We start from the raw sequence: 21,111 nt of genomic DNA, 5'->3' as shown, positions 1-21,111 counted from the left end.
GAATTATATACACGTTTATAGCTAAAATAAAACCTTTCCTTGGAAATGCAATAGGGTAAGTATTGTATGGAGGCAAAATTGCACAGCAAGAAGCAAAGGGAACGTTACTTTCCAATTTAACTGAAATCTGCATATCAATTTTAAAAAGAAAGGGGGAAAGGGTAATGATAAAACTTGATCTAGAAGTTGTTTTCAGTACCCGGATGAGTCAGAATGAATGTTTTAAATTCTATTTATATAACTTATGCGATGATTAATGTGTTTAGAGATTGAAGGAGCAATGCTATACAAAAGAAGCTGGCATAAAGTTAAGCTGTTAAAATAGTTTTTGAGTTACAGCACCCTTTTTGCTATCTGAACTTTTGCTGGGTTGCCAGGTACTGAGACAGGATCCAACCTAAGTCGCTCCCCTGCCACACCCTCCGAAATCCCATTTTTTTCCTGGGCTTACCCCAGCTTAAGATCCATCATGCTCAGCCCAGCTGACTGGGTCCCTGGGATGGGGAAGGTATGCTATAGGATTGGTCCCTGAGTGACTTAAGTAAAATGTGGTCACCTAATGAAAATATCAGAATCAGATCGAATGTCATTCCAGTAATATGACATCCTCATGATTGCTGTTGTTGTTTTTACAGAATTTATAGGTGATAGCTAAGTCATGCTCAGAGAGCCAATGTGGTGCAGTGGTTAAGAGTGGTAGTCTCGTAATCTGGGAAACCGGGTTCGCGTCTCCGCTCCTCCACCTGCAGCTGCTGGGTGACCTTGGGCCAGTCACACTTCTTTGAAGTCTCTCAGCCCCACTCACCTCACAGAGTGTTTGTTGTGGGGGAGGAAGGGAAAGGAGAATGTTAGCCGCTTTGAGACTCCTGAAGGGGAGTGAAAGGCGGGATATCAAATCCAAACTCCTCCTCCTCCTCCTCCTCTTCTTCTTCTTCTTCTTCTTCTCCTTCTTCTTCTTAGAAAGCCCATTAAAATCAATACTTTCATTTAAATACATTTATTTCAGTAGGTCTACTCCGAGCATGACTGTTGTTGGATATCACTACATATATTTCTATGCATTATTACTACCCCAAATGTTGGTATATTCCATCATACTTGTTTATCAAAAATTGCTTTTCAGGTGTTCATCTGCAATTTGCCAATTTTTCAACGGAGACGATCCATGATTATTTGGAAGTAAGAAGTGGATCAACAGATATTAGTACTGTCATTGGGAGACTCAGTGGCCCTCAAATACCAGCTTCTCTCTTCAGTACAACCCATGAAACTAGCTTATATTTTCACAGTGACTATTCTCAGAACAAACAAGGGTTTCATATTGTATATCAAGGTGAGTGATTTCAAATGCTTATTTTAGAAACTTGTAAAATATGTGTTTTTATCCAGAGGATGAGAAAAAGCTAAACAGAAGGCAAAGGGGTCAGTGTGAAGGGCACGAGGCAATGACCAAGGTTTGTGGGAGGAAGGAGAGACCAGTGAAGAAAACCAAACTCCACCTGTAGGTTATTGCTTTAGCATGACTGGAAGTATTTGTAACATCCACCAGCTTCCTAAGGAAGTAGGTGCACCATGAGCCTTTGTGGCTTGATGAGAGCCACAACCTGGGTGCAAGGGCAGTTGGTGAAAAGATGCCATACACTCAGGATAGTGGAGCCAAGCCTTTGGAACTAAGAGTAGACAGGCATCTCAATGTACTTCAGGTGTATGACTAAGGGTTTGTCCAAAATTCCGCTTGTCCTGCCGCTTTCCCCATGGAAAACCCACTCTTTATCTCTGAATCAGAACAAACGTCAATCAGATTTTGCTCCGATTCAGCAGTAAAGAACATATTTTCCTAGGGAAAGTGGCCACAGGGCAAATGGAAAACCACAGGACAAGCAAAGTGTGGACAAAATGGTAAGACGTTATAGTCCCAGCAATGCTTGGTTTTAGGATAATTTTATTGTTTGGTTTCATTTTCTGTGGTTTGTTTTTATGTAGACCACATTATAGCAGGCACTTCCAATTCTCTAGTGACTGCGATCTACGCTCAGTATAATAAAACTGGCAGTGATCTACCCATTGTCATTGCCAAAATTCTGGAGCTTTTTTTAGGGGGGGAATGAGCAGAGTTTTTGAGATTTTGGGGGGAACTATTGCATAAAATTGATAGCTCAACACCCAGCTGGCCTCTCTCCTTCACACACTCAGCCGCCAAGGCAGCGAATACAACCTTTCAAAGCAGCACCAGCAGCGGAGATGGCAAATAGTGCTGGAGTCACTAATGAGAAACAGGGCAATCAATTTTTTAACTCCTGCGATCAACCTGGAACACCATGACGATCTACCTCTCATTCATGGTCGACCGGTTGGACATTGCTGACATATAGGGTTGCCATATGCCCTCTTTTTCCAGGGCACATCCTCTTTTTCATGATGAGAATCTCCATAAAGATCCATAGTTAAAAGTTGAAATCAGCAAATGTGTCCTGTTTTTTGCTCTTCAAAATATGGCAACCCTAAAAATATGAATGGATAAGCTGTATATAAATAATAAATTTAATAAATCTGAAAGCATAATACTGTGTATTCAAGCCCACCATCTGTACTCTTTAGATATTTTTGCACATGGTAGCAGATTAGACATATTGGGTTGCATCCAGTGATGCGAAAGCAGAAATCTACTCACCAAATGACAACTCCATTTCCTCTCGAATCCTCTTCTGCCCTCCTGCTCCAGAGAACCTCCCAACCTTCTGGAGCTGATTTTGAGTACTGGAGGGAACAGGAGAGAAAGGGAAAGTTCAATTGTACACAAAGGGGACTGTTGTGCTGGCAGAACCACATTATTGCTTTTAGTTCCCTTTGAGCAGAACAGGGTCTTCCAACACTTTCCTGGGAAGTGGGGTATATAATCCTTTCATTTCTGTGGCTTTTTATTTTAGTAAATAAAACAACAAGTACCAGTGATAGTATGCATATTTCAAGTGTGTGTGGAAAAATGTTAGGGAAACTAGGTTCATTGTTGTGACTCATCAGAGTATACTCAGCATCATAACATATTGGAAGTTTTTATAAGGTCTTTTATTTTAAACATTTTTTAAAAAGAAAAATATATGTACAAAGACCTTCTGTTCTGGTGCATAGAAAATATCCTTACTATTTCATTTCAGCATATCAGTTGCAAAGCTGTCCTGATCCACGACCCTTTCGCAATGGTTTTGTCATCGGAACTGACTTCACTGTTGGGCAGACTGTTTCATTTGAGTGTTTTCCTGGGTACACTCTAATTGGCCATTCAGCACTTACATGCCTTCATGGGATAAGTCGTAATTGGAACCATCCTCTGCCAAGGTGTGAAGGTATGTTTTCAGTAGAAAAGTACTAGTTCATGCAAACTTTCTCTTTATTAACTGTATTCCAATTAAGTCTGTTGACAAATTTGAGCTGAATCAGAAATGGTCTTCTTGAGAGAGTGGGATGGTTAGTGGGCTGCAATATCACATGGTAGTTAAGGCTGCTGGAGAATTGAGAAACGATGGAATTTGTGCACATAATCACTTTTATTGGTGATCTGTTTTGTTTTGTTTGTTTTCACAGCTCTTTGTGGAGGAAATATTACAGCAATGAATGGCACAATATACTCTCCCAGCTATCCTGATGAATACCCAAACTTCCAAGACTGTTTTTGGCTTGTAAGAGTACCACCAGGGAATGGAATTTATATAAATTTTACAGTCCTTCAAACAGAGCCAATATATGATTTCATAACTGTCTGGTAAGCAGAAGCTAACATTATTCATTTATTTTATAATCTGGCATGCTTAGGAACACAAATGTTTAAAAGATCTTCTTGATTTGCCTTGCTTTGGTGAGGCAAGGTAGTGGGGCAAAATAAAATAAATGTTTATTTTTGTTCAGCAAAGTAGCTGTACTTTAAGATGTACTTAAACATGCTCCACAGAATTACATTTTGGGGATGACATGTTTGCATTGTATTATATGGCAAATTACTCTGTGATTAAGTCTAAAATGCTATAACACTTACATGGGAGTAAACACTATTGATCACAATCACACTTCCCTTTCCATACATATACATAAGATTGTGATGCATATGTAATGCCATGTAACCTGGAGAAACAGAAACTTACCAATAACTGTCATGGCATTCAACATAGAGAACTGTCACTAGTAAATACCTCCTGGTTCATACAGTTATGTTCCTTATTACAATATCAAAGGATCACTTGTAGGTATTAATGAGCTACCACATATTTAAATTGTTTAATAGAGCTGTTTCATACAGCCAGCAGCTAGTCAACTGGACTGAAATAGTCAACTGTGTATGTGAATCAGGCCTCTCTGGTTCAAAAGTTAAATATATGAATCCTGCTCCAGAGGAAACTGGCCACAAATTTCATTGAAATTAATGAGCTTTGCTATTGTGACTAACTTCTCCCATTGGTTTCAATGAGCTTTGAGTGTAATAAACTTCTTTCTGGATCAAGACTATTATGTGCAATAAAACTGCAAGCAGATCTGTTATGGAGCCAACATACATTTTTAGCCAAATTATGTTTATGGGTTCAGAAAGAGAAAGAGCAAAGAGTAGCAAGTGTATGAAATCATATTTCATAAGTCCTGATCAGTGCTTCCACTGACTTTTTCCTCAGATGGACACAATTTAGTTTTTGAGAATTAAATGACTGGATACCTTGTTGTTGTTGTTTTAAGTAATGTATATCTGTCTTTAATGTACTGACCTTTGTTGTGCATTGTTCTGAGTTCAGTTTTGAGGAAAGGCAAAATAATTTTAAATTGCAGTTAAATAAATATATACCACCATATGAAAATTGTATGACAAAGGTTGTTCAGTAGCTAAAGAAAGACTGTATGACTATATAAAGGGGGGGGGGAGAGAAAATTCATTTGTGTGTGTCTGTTTTAACTGCTTCATCTGCCAGGACATCCACCTCAGGCTCAGGTTATCCTTATTTAACCTTGCCATAGATATGGCCCTGCCTGCCTAATAGCCATGGCCGTGAGCTTGTTCCTGGCAGTACCGAGCTAAGCTGAAAAGCCATGAAGGCCAAACAAAAACATCTCCTTAATCTTGGCTGCAGTTCCTGAAGCCAGATCAGTCTGTATAAACTGGTCACCTTTCTCTTTCTATTGCAACCTGATCATCCCCATTTGCTGTTTATCTACATTTAGTAAATCTAAGACAAACAGCATCGTCTAATAAACACCATAATTAGGGATGCTTGCAGATTCATTTTTTGTGTGGATTTTTATATGAGCTGACCTGATCCTCTGACCTCCTGGACTGTGGATTGGAATGTAAATGTTTGGATTTCACACTGCAATGAATTTTGCAATACCATTCATAGCAAAATGCATTTTCTGTTAGCTATATTATAAATGAAATCCATTCAGAAGTGTGGGCTTTCAGATATAATAACAATAACTCGGTGTCAGAAGGTGGAAAGTGATGCACATTGAGGCAAAAAAATTAAAAATAAAATCCAACATTCACTATACATTAAATGTATTGTAGCAGAGACTAACCAAGATATAAATGTTTGTGTCATAATTTGAATCATGGTGTGTAGTACGATGAATATATTGATACAGTATGTGGCAGCTGTGAAAAAGGTGGATTCCATGCTAGGAATTAATAGGAAATGGATTGTAAATCAAATTGCCAGTATTGCAATGACCTTAAACAAATTAATGGTGTAAGGTAAAGGTAAATGGGTAAAGGACTGCTGGATGGTTAAGTCCAGTCAAAGGCGACTATGGGGTGTGGCACTCATCTTGCTTCAGGCCGAGGGAGCTGCCATCTGTCCACAGACAGCTTTCCGGGTCATGTGGCCAGCATGACTAAACCGCTTCTGGCGCAATGGAACACCATGACAGAAGCCAGAGCGCATGGAAATGCCGTTTACCTTCCTGCTGCAGCAATACCTATTTATCTCCTTGCAGTGGTATCTTTTCGAACTGCTAGGTTGGCAGAAGGTGGGACAGAGCAACAGGAGCTCATCCCGTTGTGCGGATTCGAACCACTGACCTTCTGAACAGCAAACCCAAGAGGCTCAGTGGTTTAAACCACAGCGCCTTATGTGGCCATACTTGAAACAATGTTTACTGTTCTGGTGTCACTCTATTATACAATAAGGATATTGTAGTACAGAAAATGATGAAGTGGTGGCGAAACTACTCTGTGATGAATGGTTACAACATTTGGCACTCTTTCATTTAAAAAGTGAGAAGAGAGAATATGACTGAGGTGTGCAAAATTCTGCATGGTGTGCTATTCTCTCTATCTAATAATGCTAGAACTTCAGGTTATCCAATGAAACTGGTTAGCAGAAAATACAGGACAGACAAATGGATGTACTTATTCACATAGTGTATAAATAATTTGTGAAATATAGGATTGTTGTTGTTATCAAAATTTCTATACCACACTTCATCTGAGAATCACAGCGCAGTTTACAATATAAAAACACAAAAATACATAATATAGTAACAAACAAAACAATAGCAAGCCCCCGACTGCCCCCCCCAGTTTAAACAGTACTAGATTGTTTAATTAGGCAAAGGTCTGGGGGAAGAGGGATGTTTTTGCCTGGTGCCTAAAGGCACCAGACAAGCTTTCCTGAAGAGAGTATTCCACAAGCTGGGAAGCACTGCAGGAAAGGTCTGCTCTCATGTTGCCATGATCTGGACCTCTCAAGGAGGAGGCACATGAAAACAGACCTCAGATAATGATTGCAGGGTCTGTGTCGGTTCATATGGGGAGAGGCGGTCCTTGAGGTATTGCAGTCCTGAGCCATTTAAGGTTTATAGGTCAAAACTAACACTTTGAATTGGACCCTAAAACTAATTGTCAGCCAGTGCAGTAGGGTCAGGGTTGGTGTTATATGCTCAAACCGTCTTGCCATGGTGAGCAACCTTGCTGCTGAATTTTGCACCAGCTGAATTTCCCAAACTGTCTTCAGAGGCAGCCCTCATATAACACATTGTGGTAATCTAACTGCAGTACATCTCAGAATACTAGCTACAGGAGAAATAATGTATTTATTTATGTGTTTATTCGATTTATATCCCACCTTCCCTCCCCAAGGAGCTCATGGAGGCAACACACCAAAACAGTAAAAATCTATTTAGATTTTTTAAACAACAACAACAACAACTCCAATACAGACGTGGACTGGGGAAGTGGGCTATTCCCATCATGTCCTGCTAGTCCTGCTTCCCAGGAACATCTCGTTCACCACTGTGAACAGCAGGATGCTGGAGTAGATGGACTGAAGAGTCGATCCAGGAAGGCTGTCATGTTCTTTTGAATCCATCCAGCGTGTTTTACATTTATGCTATTTATCCTAATAAAATTTCAAACAGTGTTGATAGCATCCAGTGAAATAACTAGCTACTAGGTACAAATCAAGAAATAGGTTGAAAAACAACCAACAGTTGAAGATCACCTCTATAAGTTTGATTTTAAAACAAAAATTCAGAATAAAGAAAAAGAGCAGGATGAGATGCAGACATTTTGCCCTGTATTGCGTTGGTTAAAAATCTGCAAGAATGTTAAGGGCCACATAATTTTAAATGGCCTGTTATTTTTACGTTCTTTCAAATGTCAGTGTTTCATTGTCTGAATATGACCACATATCACATGAATGTGACCAAATGCTAACAGCTGCAGCCACAATGAATTTCACCTGCGCATTAGGGGGAAGATATAGATTGCGCCATAAACATTGTTTTCAGAACATTAAATATCTGTAAAATACACTTGACAGAAATCTTATGGACACTAAAAGTGTGGTGTGCACATATTCCATGGTTGTTTCACACCATAGTAAAGGATGGGAGCAGTCCAAAATACTATAAGCACCACTCTTGGAACAACAGGGTCTCCTTCCTATCTGCCAGTTTAGAGACTTGAAGGTGAGGATGACACAGACTGATAATATCCCAATTCCTCCAAGTGTGTCAAGGTTCATAAAACAAAATAGGGATGGTGGAATTGGGGGCTTGAAAGGGTGTGAATGTATGTGAATTTCTGTTCATTTTTCAGAATGCACACAAACATATTCAGCAGAAGTTCCACTGAAATTGGGATCAGGTGCTCTCTGAACTTTTCTCATTATAGCTTACATAATTGCCTATTTTCCCACTCTTCCTCATTTGCACTTCTTTTCAGCACGTTTTGAATTCTTTACCAGCATGTGTGGCAAAGGCATAAATTTAATTTATAGTGTTGTTTTTTTGCCTATGTTTCTTTTAGGGATGGTCCTGACCAAAGTTCTCCTCAAATTGGACAGTTTAGTGGCAACACTGCATTGGAATCGGTCTATAGCACTTCAAATCAGATACTGATAAAGTTCCACAGTGACTTCACAACGAGTGGCTTCTTTGTGCTTAGTTACCACGGTTGGTGTTGCATATCTTTATACTGATTGTCTACTAATTAGTGTTTTGTTCAGCTGTTCACTTTCAGATTAACTGCACATTGTAGAGCAGTAATATTGCTGGTTGTAGGGAAATTGAAATACTGGTAGCCTGCAATGCATAGGAATATGGATAGTCATAGGATTTGTAAAGAGAAGAACAAGGCATGAGTAATGGGATTACATCGGTGCTGAAACTACTCCAACATATTATCTGTGAACTACTGACCATCCTAGACAATGATGTTTTCATTTCACTGACTCACAGTCCTTCATTGGAAGGCCTGTCCTTGCATAATGAAAGCCCATTCATCCTCTTAAACTAAAAAGGCAGCAACAGATCACATAACAGTGGCACAAACACAGGGATCAAGCTGCAGTGAATTACTCAAGAGAAAGGGACAAGAAATTCCCCTAGTGCTCATTTGTTGGATTATTATTCTTATATCTCATTTTACAGGTGACTCTGGGCAATTTACAAACATACAATAAAAACAACTTAAAATGGCTTTTAAAAACCATTTTAAAAACAAAAACCAACTAGAGATCCACAGTACAAAATGAACAGCTAAGGCAGAGACCTTTTCATCAAGTCTTCAATTTTTTGAGACAGTGCAGATAGGGGGTGCCTTATCTCAACAGGGATGCTGCTGGAAAAACAAGACACTCTCTCACATTTGGTGGGATGAAAGAAATGTCCAAAGGGCAGAAAAGAAGCAAGTCCACCATAAGGTTTCTTGAATATCCTCAAAGAGTGCTTGAATACATGCCAAAAGTAATGCTACCACAAGTTAGGAACTGTTTCTAGGGGCTGATGTTTGAACTGAGCGTTACAACAAGGGGTAGTGTTATATCAAATTTTCTTCTGATCAGTTGAACGTTAGAGGAAGCTGTAGGGTTATGCCATAGTTATTTATAAGATTGTTATTCAAAGTGAGCAAAGGAGTTGGTACAGTATTCTTCTTCTTTTTTGCCCACAAACTTGTAGTAATGCCTTCACCAGGTTCCCCAACATATGTGATAATTGGACAATCCCCATTGGGAATGAATGCGAGGTGTTTTTTTAACAGTCCAAGCCCTGTTGAATCAGGGTGGTTTGCTTTTAGATGTTGATACTGTACTTTCAAGAGAAGGCTATAAAAGTTGTTATCCTATGAAACAGAGCAACAAATTAATCATTGTGTCTTATGCATTTCATAGCATATCAGCTTCGAGTGTGCCAGCCTCCACCTGCTATACCGAATGCTGAAATTCTGACTGAGGATGATGAATTTGAAATAGGTATAGTCAATCTAAGCATAAATAACATGTATTTCATCCCATAAAGAAAACTGCTGAATGTGCAGAGACAAGCACTGTGGTGTTTAAGCTCCCTATCACTATGGGCAAACGTAAAAATTTCATGTGGCTTTGCATGCTAGAACAGCCTACAATTTAAATGAACTAAAGACCCTTGAGAGTTTGTAAAATATCTAGATAATCAGAGGTTCAGACAACTGGAAGGTGCAACTACATAGGCTTATGATTTCTAGCAGCAGTTTGGTGGAAGGTGACGATTAAAATATAAGGAGATCATGATCAGTGAAAGGGCTTTCTACTGTCGTTAACAAAGCCCATTTTCTGGATTCTGTTGCCGTTGTATTATCTAAATATGAAAACAAGAATTATCTCCATGGCATTGGATCTAGCTGTTCCTATAGGTAGGTACAGAAATAGTTAACGCTTGCTTCCCCTCTGCTAGCAGCCTTCTGTGTCTTCACAGAACTGCCCAAGATGGCTGGGTGCTACAGAGAGGGAATAACAGAAATCCCACTTACATCTGTGGAGAACCCAGGTGACAGAGGGACACTCACTCCAGCAAATGGCAGAAGCAATTCTTGTTTGCCAGGGTTGCCATATTTCATAGGAGAGTTTTTGATTTATTTATTTTTTGCAAAATTTAGAGAAGCATGAAGTTTTTGGCCAAAGTTGTTGGAAATCTCAAAAAAAGAGGGGGAAGTTGTAAGCTATTTTTAAGGAAATTTACCAACATCTACATTTCTGACACGGGTTGTCATAAGTCCATATTTTCCTGGACTTTTAGCAATTCTCCGACAGCCGAATCCCAGCGGTTTTGTGGCCAATCCACATGTATGCAAGATGTATCCCTATTTCCAAGATAGTGACACTTCTTAGAACAATCTGGGAAATGGTACAGTCCCACTGAGACTTTTCAGTTGACTGTGGTGTAAAGCCTTCTTTACTCTGTGGCACTAATCATCTGGCCAGCAGGGTTTGGCTGCAATCCTAGACAGCAAGATGTGCAGATCCGGGAGAAAGGCGCATGCAGCCAGATGCAATTGGAGAGGCTTTACTGCAGCCAATTACCTGGCTGAATGGACAAGACCCTTTTATCTTTAAGACCTGTTTGCTTGTTCAGCTGGATGATCACCTGCTGTAAAAACAATTTTTTTAAAAAAAACACACCCATCCAACTGCAAGTGCTGAGCCTACATATATGACTATTCAGCATTGTGTCTTTTCTGGGGATGGTGAAGGTAAATTAAAGTGTCACATGGAGATATTGACTGGTCATTTTAAAATTGATTGGCACTTGTCACTGAAATCTGTTCTATTTATTGGCTTGTACTTATGATGTCTCATGTTTTGAACCTTTTTAGTTTTGTTTTGTAAACCACCTTGTGAAGTCAATGTCAGGTTAGAAATCTGTTTAATAAATAAGCAAGTATGAATAATACAATGTTATGAAACCCACTGGGTGCTGACTCTAGAGTGTTAAAAATAATAGTCAAGTTTTTTCAAAAGTTGTTTTTGAATCTTTTCCATTACAGTTTTAATTTCAAAAAGCCATGTACTAACCACAATGTATATTATGTCTGAGGAGGGACAGCGGGAATAAGGGTACTTGATGGCTTCCTCTTAATTACTGTCATGACTACTAAAAAAAATGCAAAGCTTTTAAAACTCCACCATTCTGCTGCATTGCTTCACAGAGTAACAAGCATCCAAATGTGTGAGTCATACTAATAGCAGAGCTGGCAAGAAATGATAAATGTGTCTGCTCATTTGCCACAACATTTCCTGTGTCTAATCAAAGCTATTTGTGCCAGTGGTCATTTGCAAACTATATATGTTGGGAAAGGTACTTCATTACTCAGTGTGACTATCAGTGCCAAAAGTCCCCATTAATTGTTGTTTAATCACAGCTTTCTCCTTTTTTTTATCAAATAGGGGACATAATAAGGTACCAGTGTCTACCAGGCTTTACATTAGTTGGTAATGAGATTCTGACATGTAGACTGGGAGAGAGGCTACAGATGGATGGAGCACCACCTGCTTGCCAAGGTTGTCTGCTTCGATATCTTTTGTTTAGATGTGTTTGCATATTGTGATATGTTTTCAGAGGTTTCAGAGATTTGCAACTCTTTCGGCAATCCTGTATTTCTGTTGCCATGTTGCAAATGAGTGAAGGGGGAGCTGAGACTGAGAGGAAGTCGGTTTCCCAAAGACAAAGCGACTTCATGGCAGAGGTGAAACTCAAATCAGGAATTTTCCGATTTCTACTTCAGTTTCTTAGCTACGCCGATTCTCATTTATCCGGGTTCTCTGTGACTCACCTGCCCCGATCCTCTGTGCATTCATCATCATCATAGACTTTTATTGCACTAGCCATAAGCCATGGCATCATTCAGAAAAATAACAAAAGGAAAAACAGCAATAACCATAAAAATCATCAGGCACCACATGTACAGTATAAAGCATGGTCACAACTACTAAGATTGTTTGTTGCATAAAATAGAATAGCAGAGGATTCTCTAGTAAAATGTGCCAAATTAAATATCCAAATCCCCTTTGCAGTTGACTGCTATTTTATCTAGTTCTTTCCTCCTGAACTTCTCAGCTACCAACACATAGAATGCTACTTTATAAGTTACAAAGTCATCAGTATCGCTCAGCAGCCATTTCACCCTTTCCACTGAGTTGCATTCGGAAACGGGGGTTTTATGAATCGGTCTCTTGGGTCTATATATAGCAGGCACTGCGATAAATAGTGGCACAGGTCCTCCACACAGGATTGCCCACACAGACAAAGTCTTTCTTCATAATGTACTTTGCCATAGCGTCCGTCCGGCACCGCCAAGGGCATTGATTGGAATCGTAATTCTGTGAAAGCGATTCTAAGCACAGCAAGTGGGAGCTTTGACAGGTAATTGGCCTGGGTATGCTCCGTTTTAATAAGTGGGAACCATGGCGAACTCTTGGTAGAAGCCATCATGGTTAGATCCCTTTCTGCATTGGACCTAAAGAGACAATCTCTTAAGTGCCTCTTGTCCATCTTCATGGTCACCTGAAAATCTTGTAATTGGTATTGGAACAAGAGGCATTCCATCCTTCCAACATTTGGTCTGTTTCTGTTCTGTGTGTGACATAGCGGGAAATCTCTCCTCCGAAAGAAATTGAAGTCTTTTCACATAATTTAAGCACAGGTAATCAATTCTACCACACAGAGAAGAGCAGCTGGAGTCCCATTGGGGAGCAAGAGCAATTTCCTGAGGAATTTGTTGTGCACTATTTCTAAGGCTTTGTTGGCATTTGGGTCCTTGCCCCATATCACTACTCCATGAAGCATCTGGGAGACCACTTTACTGGCAAAGATTTTCAATGAAGGTTACAATAGCTGACCATCCGCTGTGAAATAGAATTTCATTAATGCCCCACAAGCTTTCTGCACTTCGCGTTTCGTAGCCTCGATGTGCCCCTTCCATGATAGTGTCTCAGTGAAAAGAATTCCCAGATACAGTGGTGCCCCGCAAGACGAATGCCTCGCAATACAAAAAACTCACTAGACGAAAGGTTTTTTCGTTCGTGATTTGCCTCGCAAGACGAATTTCCCCTATGGGCTTGCTTCGCAAGACGAAAACGTCTCGCGACTTTTTTTCTTTGACTAAAAACAAAGACATGTTTTGTTTATAAAGTTAATTTATTTTCCCTTAAATTTTTGAACTGCTCTTTACAGTATGTGTGACTTTAAAGAGCAGTTAATAAACTGTTGTTGTACCAAATTTGGCTTTGTTTGGACTTTTTTTGACCATAGGAACGCATTAATTGATTTTCAATGCATTCCTATGGGATTTCGTGCTTCGCAAGATGAAAAATTCACTAGACGACAAAAATTGCGGAACGAATTAATTTCGTCTTGCGGGGCACCACTGTATCTGAAAAAGCGTATTTCCTCCAAGTTCTACTGATCCATTTTCCATTTGAATCTGGGACTACGCTTCCCAAAGACCATAATTTTCGTCTTGGAGTAATTCACGATGAGCTCTTCCCGCTTGCAATACCTGCTGAAAGCTGTAAGCAGATTGTTAAGACCTAATTGGGAGAGTGATAGGAGCACCACACCATCGGCATACAGCAGGCAAGATATCTTCCTATTACTAATTGATGGGGTGGGCGATTTTACCTGTGCTAGCTGTGGCACCATATCATTTATATAAAAGTTAAAAAGTGTGGGAGCCAATATGCAGCCTTGTTTCATGCCTCTTGATGTATTGAATGCTTCTAAGATACCTCCCTTTAAGCCCACTCTGACTCGTGTTTCGGTAACTCTAAACAGTTCATGAATTAATAATAATAGTCATGGGTCTAAATTAGCATTTGAAAATTTCTCCCACAGTCTGTTATGATTGATTGAGTCGAAAGCAGCAGATAGGTCAATGAAGGCAGTGAACAGGTTACATTTGCTTTGATTGATATATTTGTTAATAATATGAGATGGTGTAAAGCGCTGGTCAGTAGTACTATATCCAGCTCTGAACCCTGCTTGTTCCTCATGTAAGGTGTTATTTTCACTTAGCCAGTCTGTTAATTTGGTGAGCAGATGATGAACATAGAGTTTAGAGGGGATGTCCAGCAAACTAATAGGGCGGTAATTTTGGGGGAGGGTTTTATCCTCTCTTTTTTGTAAATTGGCATGATGGTATTCAAATTCTAGCCGGCTGGCATTTGAGCTGTATTATTTATGTGGGTGTAGAGCTTTGCCAGGATGGGTTGCCACCAGTCCATATGAGTCTTAAATAGCTCCGGCGGCATCATATCCTCACCTGGTGCTTTATTTAGTTTTAGACTCTCTATCAGAGATTTTATCTCTACAGGGGTCACCACTTGCCACTCAGGAAAGCCCGACTGGTCAATGGTCACCTCAGCATCGAGTGAATGCCCTGCCTGTTCTCCATAAAGTTCCACGTAGTAATCCACCCAACGTTGTGCCGATATAGTGGCGTCTAGTGTTGATCTTGATTCATTCATGCCCCGAGACACCAGAAGCCAAAACTTGTCCTCTCTTTGCTCAGCCACTGCCAACCCTAGTTTTTGCCACTAGCTTCTCACAAAGCTTGGTTTTTTGATCTTTATAATTTTCTTATATGCTGCTCTTCTCCTTCCCATATTTCCCTTGTTAAATTCAGAGGGTTTTCCCTCGATAGGTTCTAAAAGCACTTAGCAGGTCTTTCTTTGCTTCCTTGCATTGCCCATTAAACCAACCTCTCTGATTTCCCTGTGTACAGTTTGTGACATTGGGCTTCGCCAAATAGGCTCTGAAGAGTGTACTGATTTGTAGGAAGTCCGTAACTGGATTTGCTGAGGTGTTTATGAGGTGATGTTGTAGGCTCTTCATTAAATCACTTGCCAGGATCCTGTGTATTTCATCATTCACCTTTGGATACCATTTCACTCTTGACGTGCCCAAGGATTCGCCAACTGTACACATTGTCTCTGCAGGGAGCTGACACTCCAGGAAAGGAGCTAAAGTAACTAAGAGCGGGAAATGGTCACTTTCAGTTCTTACCAACACATCTACTGTTTTCACCAAGCTGAAGAGTGGAGGTGAAACTATAAAATAGTCTATGACACTTCCTCCCTTACTATGTAGTTGGCCCTTAGTGGCGTCGGCTGGACATCCATTTAATATTAAGAAATCATGCCATCCAGATCTATCCCTCTTGATGTTAGTCTTCTTTCTGAGCCATCCCCAATACAGGATTGATCCCTGCATAATAGGATTCAAGCAGCTGGGCTTTTCACATTTATCTGCTCTATAAGACTTATTAGGTCGGTCCAAATCTTAACCACCATGTCTAGGGTGCGTGCTGGTGGGAGGTAAGTGTTAATACAGAAAAATGGGCCTCCTGCCACTGCACTAAACTGTAGTGGCAAGAAAGATTCATAACCTCTGTGCATTTGGAACAGAATATACTGGCAACGTATGTTGTTCCAGTCATATTATACATGTGTACAATTGGTAACATGCACCGTTTCGAGATTCTTCTGATTCAGTAGCCTATAAATGTTTTGAAATAAATAAATAAAATATCAGATAAGGGACATAAGTTGATTACCTACTGCCACAGGACCCCTTTCACCCTGAACAGAATCCATCTAACCCACCAGTAAACACCATTCAGAAGGAAAAGTCTGTTCAGAAAGGCCTTCTGTATTGGCTTCCTATGGCAATTCTGTTGGCTACCTTGGTAAATAACCCATCAAGCAGTTGCAGCTGCTCAAATGCCAATGAAACTCCCATGGCATTTTAAATTAGTGGAAGTCATGTTGTAGCATAAACACTCTGCTCCTGGGTCAATACTTATTTGCCTGCACACACAAACACATACACACAAATTTCAGTTAAATTTCAGTTAATTGGCGTCTGTAGAAAGCAGAAACAAATGATTAAAGTGATAGCCTGGAACAGAAGCAATGTAATTTTTTCTCTAATACAGAATCAGAGGAACACAGTTCCTTCACATTGCAGAAAGCCAGTGGAGGAACAAGAATGAAAAGAAACCAAATGAGTTAATTAAGCTTAAATGGTCCCAAATGTCTCTCAAGGACCATAGAGTCTACTCCAGTGCTGGTGTAAAGTGTTTGCTTTCAAGTTCCCCATTGGTGGTGATATGAAGGGGGGGGGGTTACCCTCCGACCATGCTAGGGACCAGAGATCCAAAAAGTACCCACTAGGAATGAGGGGGGAAATTGATTGCTGCTTAAATTGTACTTCCTGCTGACAGTTTGTTAACACGCAGGAACCATTGTTAGGCCCCAAACTGAGGCATAATGAGGCAAGGGTTGGACAGAGCCCCCTGGATCCAATACCCCTTTGTCAGAGAGGCAACTGTAAGGAAAAGCTTGGCATCTTTCATTATTTAATACATAAATGTTTTTACCAGAAAAGGAACATTTGGGTCACTTAACAAAGGGGCGAGGAGAACAAATTCAAAAACTATAATGCATTATTCTAAAGTTTAAAAACCTGTACTGATTTTCATCTGTTCTATTTTAATAGAAATGAAATTATTGATGCACATGTTTAAAATGTAGAAAAAATAAGACTTCTTTCATGCAGTTTTCCAGCTATCTAAACATTTATAGCAATTCCTCTCTTTTGCAGTTCTTTGTCCTGCAAATGAATTGCGTCTGGATTCAACCGGAGTGATACTGAGCCCTGGCTACCCAGATAGCTATCCAAACCTCCAGATGTGTGCATGGACCATTACAGTGGAAAAGGGTTATAATATCAGCCTTTACTTTGAATTCTTCCAGACAGAAAAGGAATTTGATATACTTGAGGTGTTTGATGGTAACTATAGGACATACAGCCTTGGATGATTTAGTATACATTGTTTTTAGCCAGTAATTTTTAAGTTGTGTATTTTATCATGCATGCAGTTTCAGTGTCATTGTTGCTTTTCATTTTAGATTGCACCCTGTTATGAAAAATTCCCTATATATGCCATTAATGATATGGCTACAATGTATTGCATTAATTTACTTCCTACTTGTTTAGGAACCTCTTTTAGTATATCTCTAATTTTAGTTTTCTTTCTTTTCTTCTCTCTGCCTTGCTACCTCTTCCAACATCATCAAGGATCAAATAGCCACAGTCCGTTACTAATCTCCCTAAGTGGAGATTATTCCTCATCTCTAAACATAACTAGCAGTGGCCACGAAGTGTTTCTTCGGTGGTCTGCAGACCATGGCACAAACAAAAAAGGTTTCAGGATACGATATATAGGTAAGTCAATCAAATCTTTCTCTTTTCTACCTTTCAAATACATCAGCAAGCTCAACTTTCAGCTGTCAGCATTGGAAAGATCCAGCCAGCATCATGCTATAATGGAATTTCTCCTTCCTTCTCTATCCTGTCCCACAGCACATTCCTCCCAATCTGCTCCACAGGGTTTCCCTACCCCCTGGAGCACATTGTGCTGGCATATGGATAGAAGAGGAAGGAGAAATCCCATTTGCATGTGCAAAAGTATTTTGCTCAAAAAGGACATCCCAGTTGGACATTGATCTGTGTGTACAAATGGGGCAAATGGACCTTGGAGGATATTCTAGATATTCTGGACCATCTGCAAGAAGGTACACATGATCTGTTCTGTTGGTAGCAAGTCTAATCAACATGGACATTCTAGAACACCAGGCTTAGCTGATGAGAAACCCACAAATTTGCTTTTCGTTTCACTTTAGAAAAGGCTTAGGTGACATCTTCATGACTGAACTAGTCCAATTGTTTCAGGTATGTGTAGTGGGAACAATTTTTAGAAGAGATGCAAGAGGCATGCTTCTGTACACATTTGGTGAAGTTGTGACTGAGACCAAAAAAAAAAAAAAAAAAAGAAGAGGGACAATTTACTATCACATTATCCAAATGTTTGTATCATCTTTTCTTTTGTTTTCTTTTTTGTGGATCAGTATGTATGCAGACCAAACAAGCACAGAGTCTTAGATTGATGATTGGGTTGAGGGTTTTGACATTACTGCGCCAATGTATTTTTCTAAAATCCTAGTATTCTGCATATCTGAGAGAGATATAATTGTAGGAGGGTTTACCTAATCCAGACTTCCTCAACCTCGGCCCTCCAGATGTTTTTGGCCTACAACTCCCATGATCCCTAGCTAGTAGGACCAGTTTTCAGGGATGATGGGACTTGTAGTCTCAAAACATCTGGAGGGCCGAGGTTGAGGAAGCCTGACCTAATCCTATGGTCAAATCAGCTTCTCTCCAGCTTCTTTAGTGCCCTTTAGCCAATTAATTGCCTTTTGATAATTAACCATGTGAGCTGGAAAGTCAGGAAACCCCCTGGACAGGACCACTTCTGGAACCAAAGACAAAACAATAATAAAAGTGTGTGTGTGTGTGTGTGTGTGTGTGTGTGTGTGTGTGTATCTCACCTAAGTCATGCTAGAGAAAAGAAAGAAAGCACAAAATACTGATATTCATTGCTAGAGAGCTAATCCTAGAGGTGTTCAGTGAGTTAATTTGCAGACAAGAGTTACAGACTGGACTATCCTCAATGATCTTTTTAAAGAATACAAACCCAATTTGCTTCTGAAAAAAGATATCAAAGAAGCAGACAACAGTATTTCAAACAGAAGTGTGGGGAGGGTGCATGCGGGTGGGTGGGGGTGTACGCTATGCAAGACCCATCTTGAACCAGAACTTCTCTTGAACAGAAAAAAATAAAGTAATAGTCATTTCCATCTGTTCAATGTGTCAAAGTTCTCCCTGTCCTCTACCTCATGCCTGGTGTATCGATATTCTTTTCATGCTGCAGATGCCATCTTTCATGATCTTCCTACCCATATTAATTACCCTAGATACATGTTAAAACAAGTATCAATTACATTATGCAGAAACTTACGATAAAAATTTGAACTTGGATGTTGACACAATCTAAGTAGATTACATTTGTAATTAACACATGCAAATGTGATCAGATGGGAAGAAATAAGATTAATAAACAAGGTTTGTACATAGGAAAAAGAATCATAATGTATGTCCTAACTGGTGAAGTCGTCTATACCGTATTAAAAATATGCAATACAGATATTTTGCAAGAGATTGTGAGTTTGGATATGTTGATTGTCAATTCTGCTTATCTATGCAACCCAGAGATCCATCTTCCTTACCTAGATGTTTGTTTAGTTTTTTCTCAAGCCAAAAGCCAAGTGTAAACAGGTGAAACAACCATCAGTTATCATTGGCCTAAGGCTAGACCTTCACTACTTTTCCCACTGGGGCATATAGGTGACAACCAGGCTGCCCCATTTTCAATGTACTATGAAGCACTTTTTGTCTCTGCTTGCTATTGCCCCCTCTCCAAAGTGTGCTGAGACATGGTCAGTGTCAGAATACAGCCTTATTATCTCCCCTTTCCTTGGGGTCTTCACCACTGCTGCTAAAGGGGTCAAGGCTCCAAAGTTTGCAATCCCCACAGGAAAATGCCTACTGTTAAATAAGGTGATATGTGGGGGAGAAATCCATGCACTGATTGCTTCTTTCTTTTGTTTTCAAAGCCCTTTACTGCAGCACTCCAGAGTCACCTCCTCATGGGTTCATTGTTAGTCAGACAGGTGGACAGCTGAACAGTGTGGTTCGCTGGGCTTGCGACCGAGGATTCCGCCTCGTCGGAAAAAGCAACGCTTTGTGCAGGAAATCTCCCAATGGATATCATGCATGGGATGCACCTGTCCCAGCATGTCAAGGTAATCAGCTTTTCCTTACAGAATTGGATTTGCCCACTTTGATTCCATTCCAAATATCCATGGCTGCTCTAGTGCACCAGTAGCGCTGCTAACTCCAGTTAATGCAAAAAGAGAGAGAAAAGCTCCATTTTTATTTGACTTATTTAAGCTAGGGAATCTTTCAGCCATTATTCACGACAAGCTCCAGGGCATCATGCAATTAACCAAGTGGCATGAAGCAAAACATTCGACAGTAAAGCAATATAATATGCATAGCCGGCAGTCTGCATTGAATTGCACACATTAGGGTAAAGTGTGCATGTTTTCAGCACCAGGGGTGCCAATTCAGTCATTGGGACACATGTAGTTGTCACTTAAATGATATGTATGGAATAGCCCCCACATAAGTGCCCTTAAATTCGGGGGAATCAAGAGCTAGAAAGTGGAGTTGAATATCTGTGAAGTTTCCCAAGTAGGATTCCCCCAGGTTTGTGCGTTCTCAGGCAGGTAGTAGCACTTGTAATGGTGCCAAAATGTATAGAACCAACACCATGCTTAAGCTGTAATATATATACTCAATTTAGCCCAGAAATATATTACTGTGGTTTGCCTTTTTCATTAATAGTTTTTTTCCTCCTAGGCAAATCCTGGGTCACAATAGCCTCTACAAGTGAGAATTTCCTTCATTGCGTTATCTTTATCCAAACCAGAACAATCCCTTTCTTTTCCTTTCAGCGTTATCAAATCATTTTTATCTGGTCTACATTCAATTGATGGGCCTGTGAAAAATTTAGAACCATAAAATAGAGGCAGAAGAATGTCCCAAACGCACCGACCTCAGCCTTCAGTTTGCATTGTTCCATGTAGTCTACTGCATCAGTTCATATTTATGGAAAAAATATCTAGAGGGAAACAATATCTGGCAAATATTAGTTTGCTAGGATAGCCAGGGAAGGAAATAGGAGGTGATGTGGTTATTGGAGGAAAGAAAAAGTACAGTGGCTTTATTAGAACAAGCAAAAGTAAACTGTGTGCAAAAGGTCGAAGCACAGAAGAGCCTTTGATATACTATATCTGCCTCCATTAGAGCCACTGCTGCTACTCTGATTTAGTTGTTGTTTCTGCTGCCGCTGTTACA

General features: G+C 40.0%; 1 protein-coding gene across 4 annotated transcripts in view; it reads left to right on the top strand.

Annotated features, from left to right (window-relative positions):
- CSMD3 (CUB and Sushi multiple domains 3) overlaps positions 1-21,111 on the top strand; it is a 603,606-nt gene that overhangs the window by 497,423 nt on the left and 85,072 nt on the right. For all 4 annotated transcript variants that reach the window (XM_082235380.1, XM_082235382.1, XM_082235381.1 and 1 more), the window contains 9 exons: positions 1,124-1,333; positions 3,156-3,344; positions 3,583-3,760; positions 8,285-8,430; positions 9,648-9,728; positions 11,679-11,792; positions 16,894-17,082; positions 17,371-17,517; positions 19,806-19,994. In XM_082235380.1, the coding sequence (XP_082091506.1) occupies positions 1,124-1,333; positions 3,156-3,344; positions 3,583-3,760; positions 8,285-8,430; positions 9,648-9,728; positions 11,679-11,792; positions 16,894-17,082; positions 17,371-17,517; positions 19,806-19,994 (1,443 nt within the window). The remainder of the gene's footprint in view (positions 1-1,123; positions 1,334-3,155; positions 3,345-3,582; positions 3,761-8,284; positions 8,431-9,647; positions 9,729-11,678; positions 11,793-16,893; positions 17,083-17,370; positions 17,518-19,805; positions 19,995-21,111) is intronic.

This window comes from Podarcis vaucheri (assembly GCF_965113315.1).
Source record: "Podarcis vaucheri genome assembly, chromosome: 8".
In the NCBI taxonomy this organism is placed as follows: domain Eukaryota; kingdom Metazoa; phylum Chordata; class Lepidosauria; order Squamata; family Lacertidae; genus Podarcis; species Podarcis vaucheri.
Note: the sequence above shows the minus strand (reverse complement) of the source record. Positions and strands in the feature narration are given on the sequence as shown.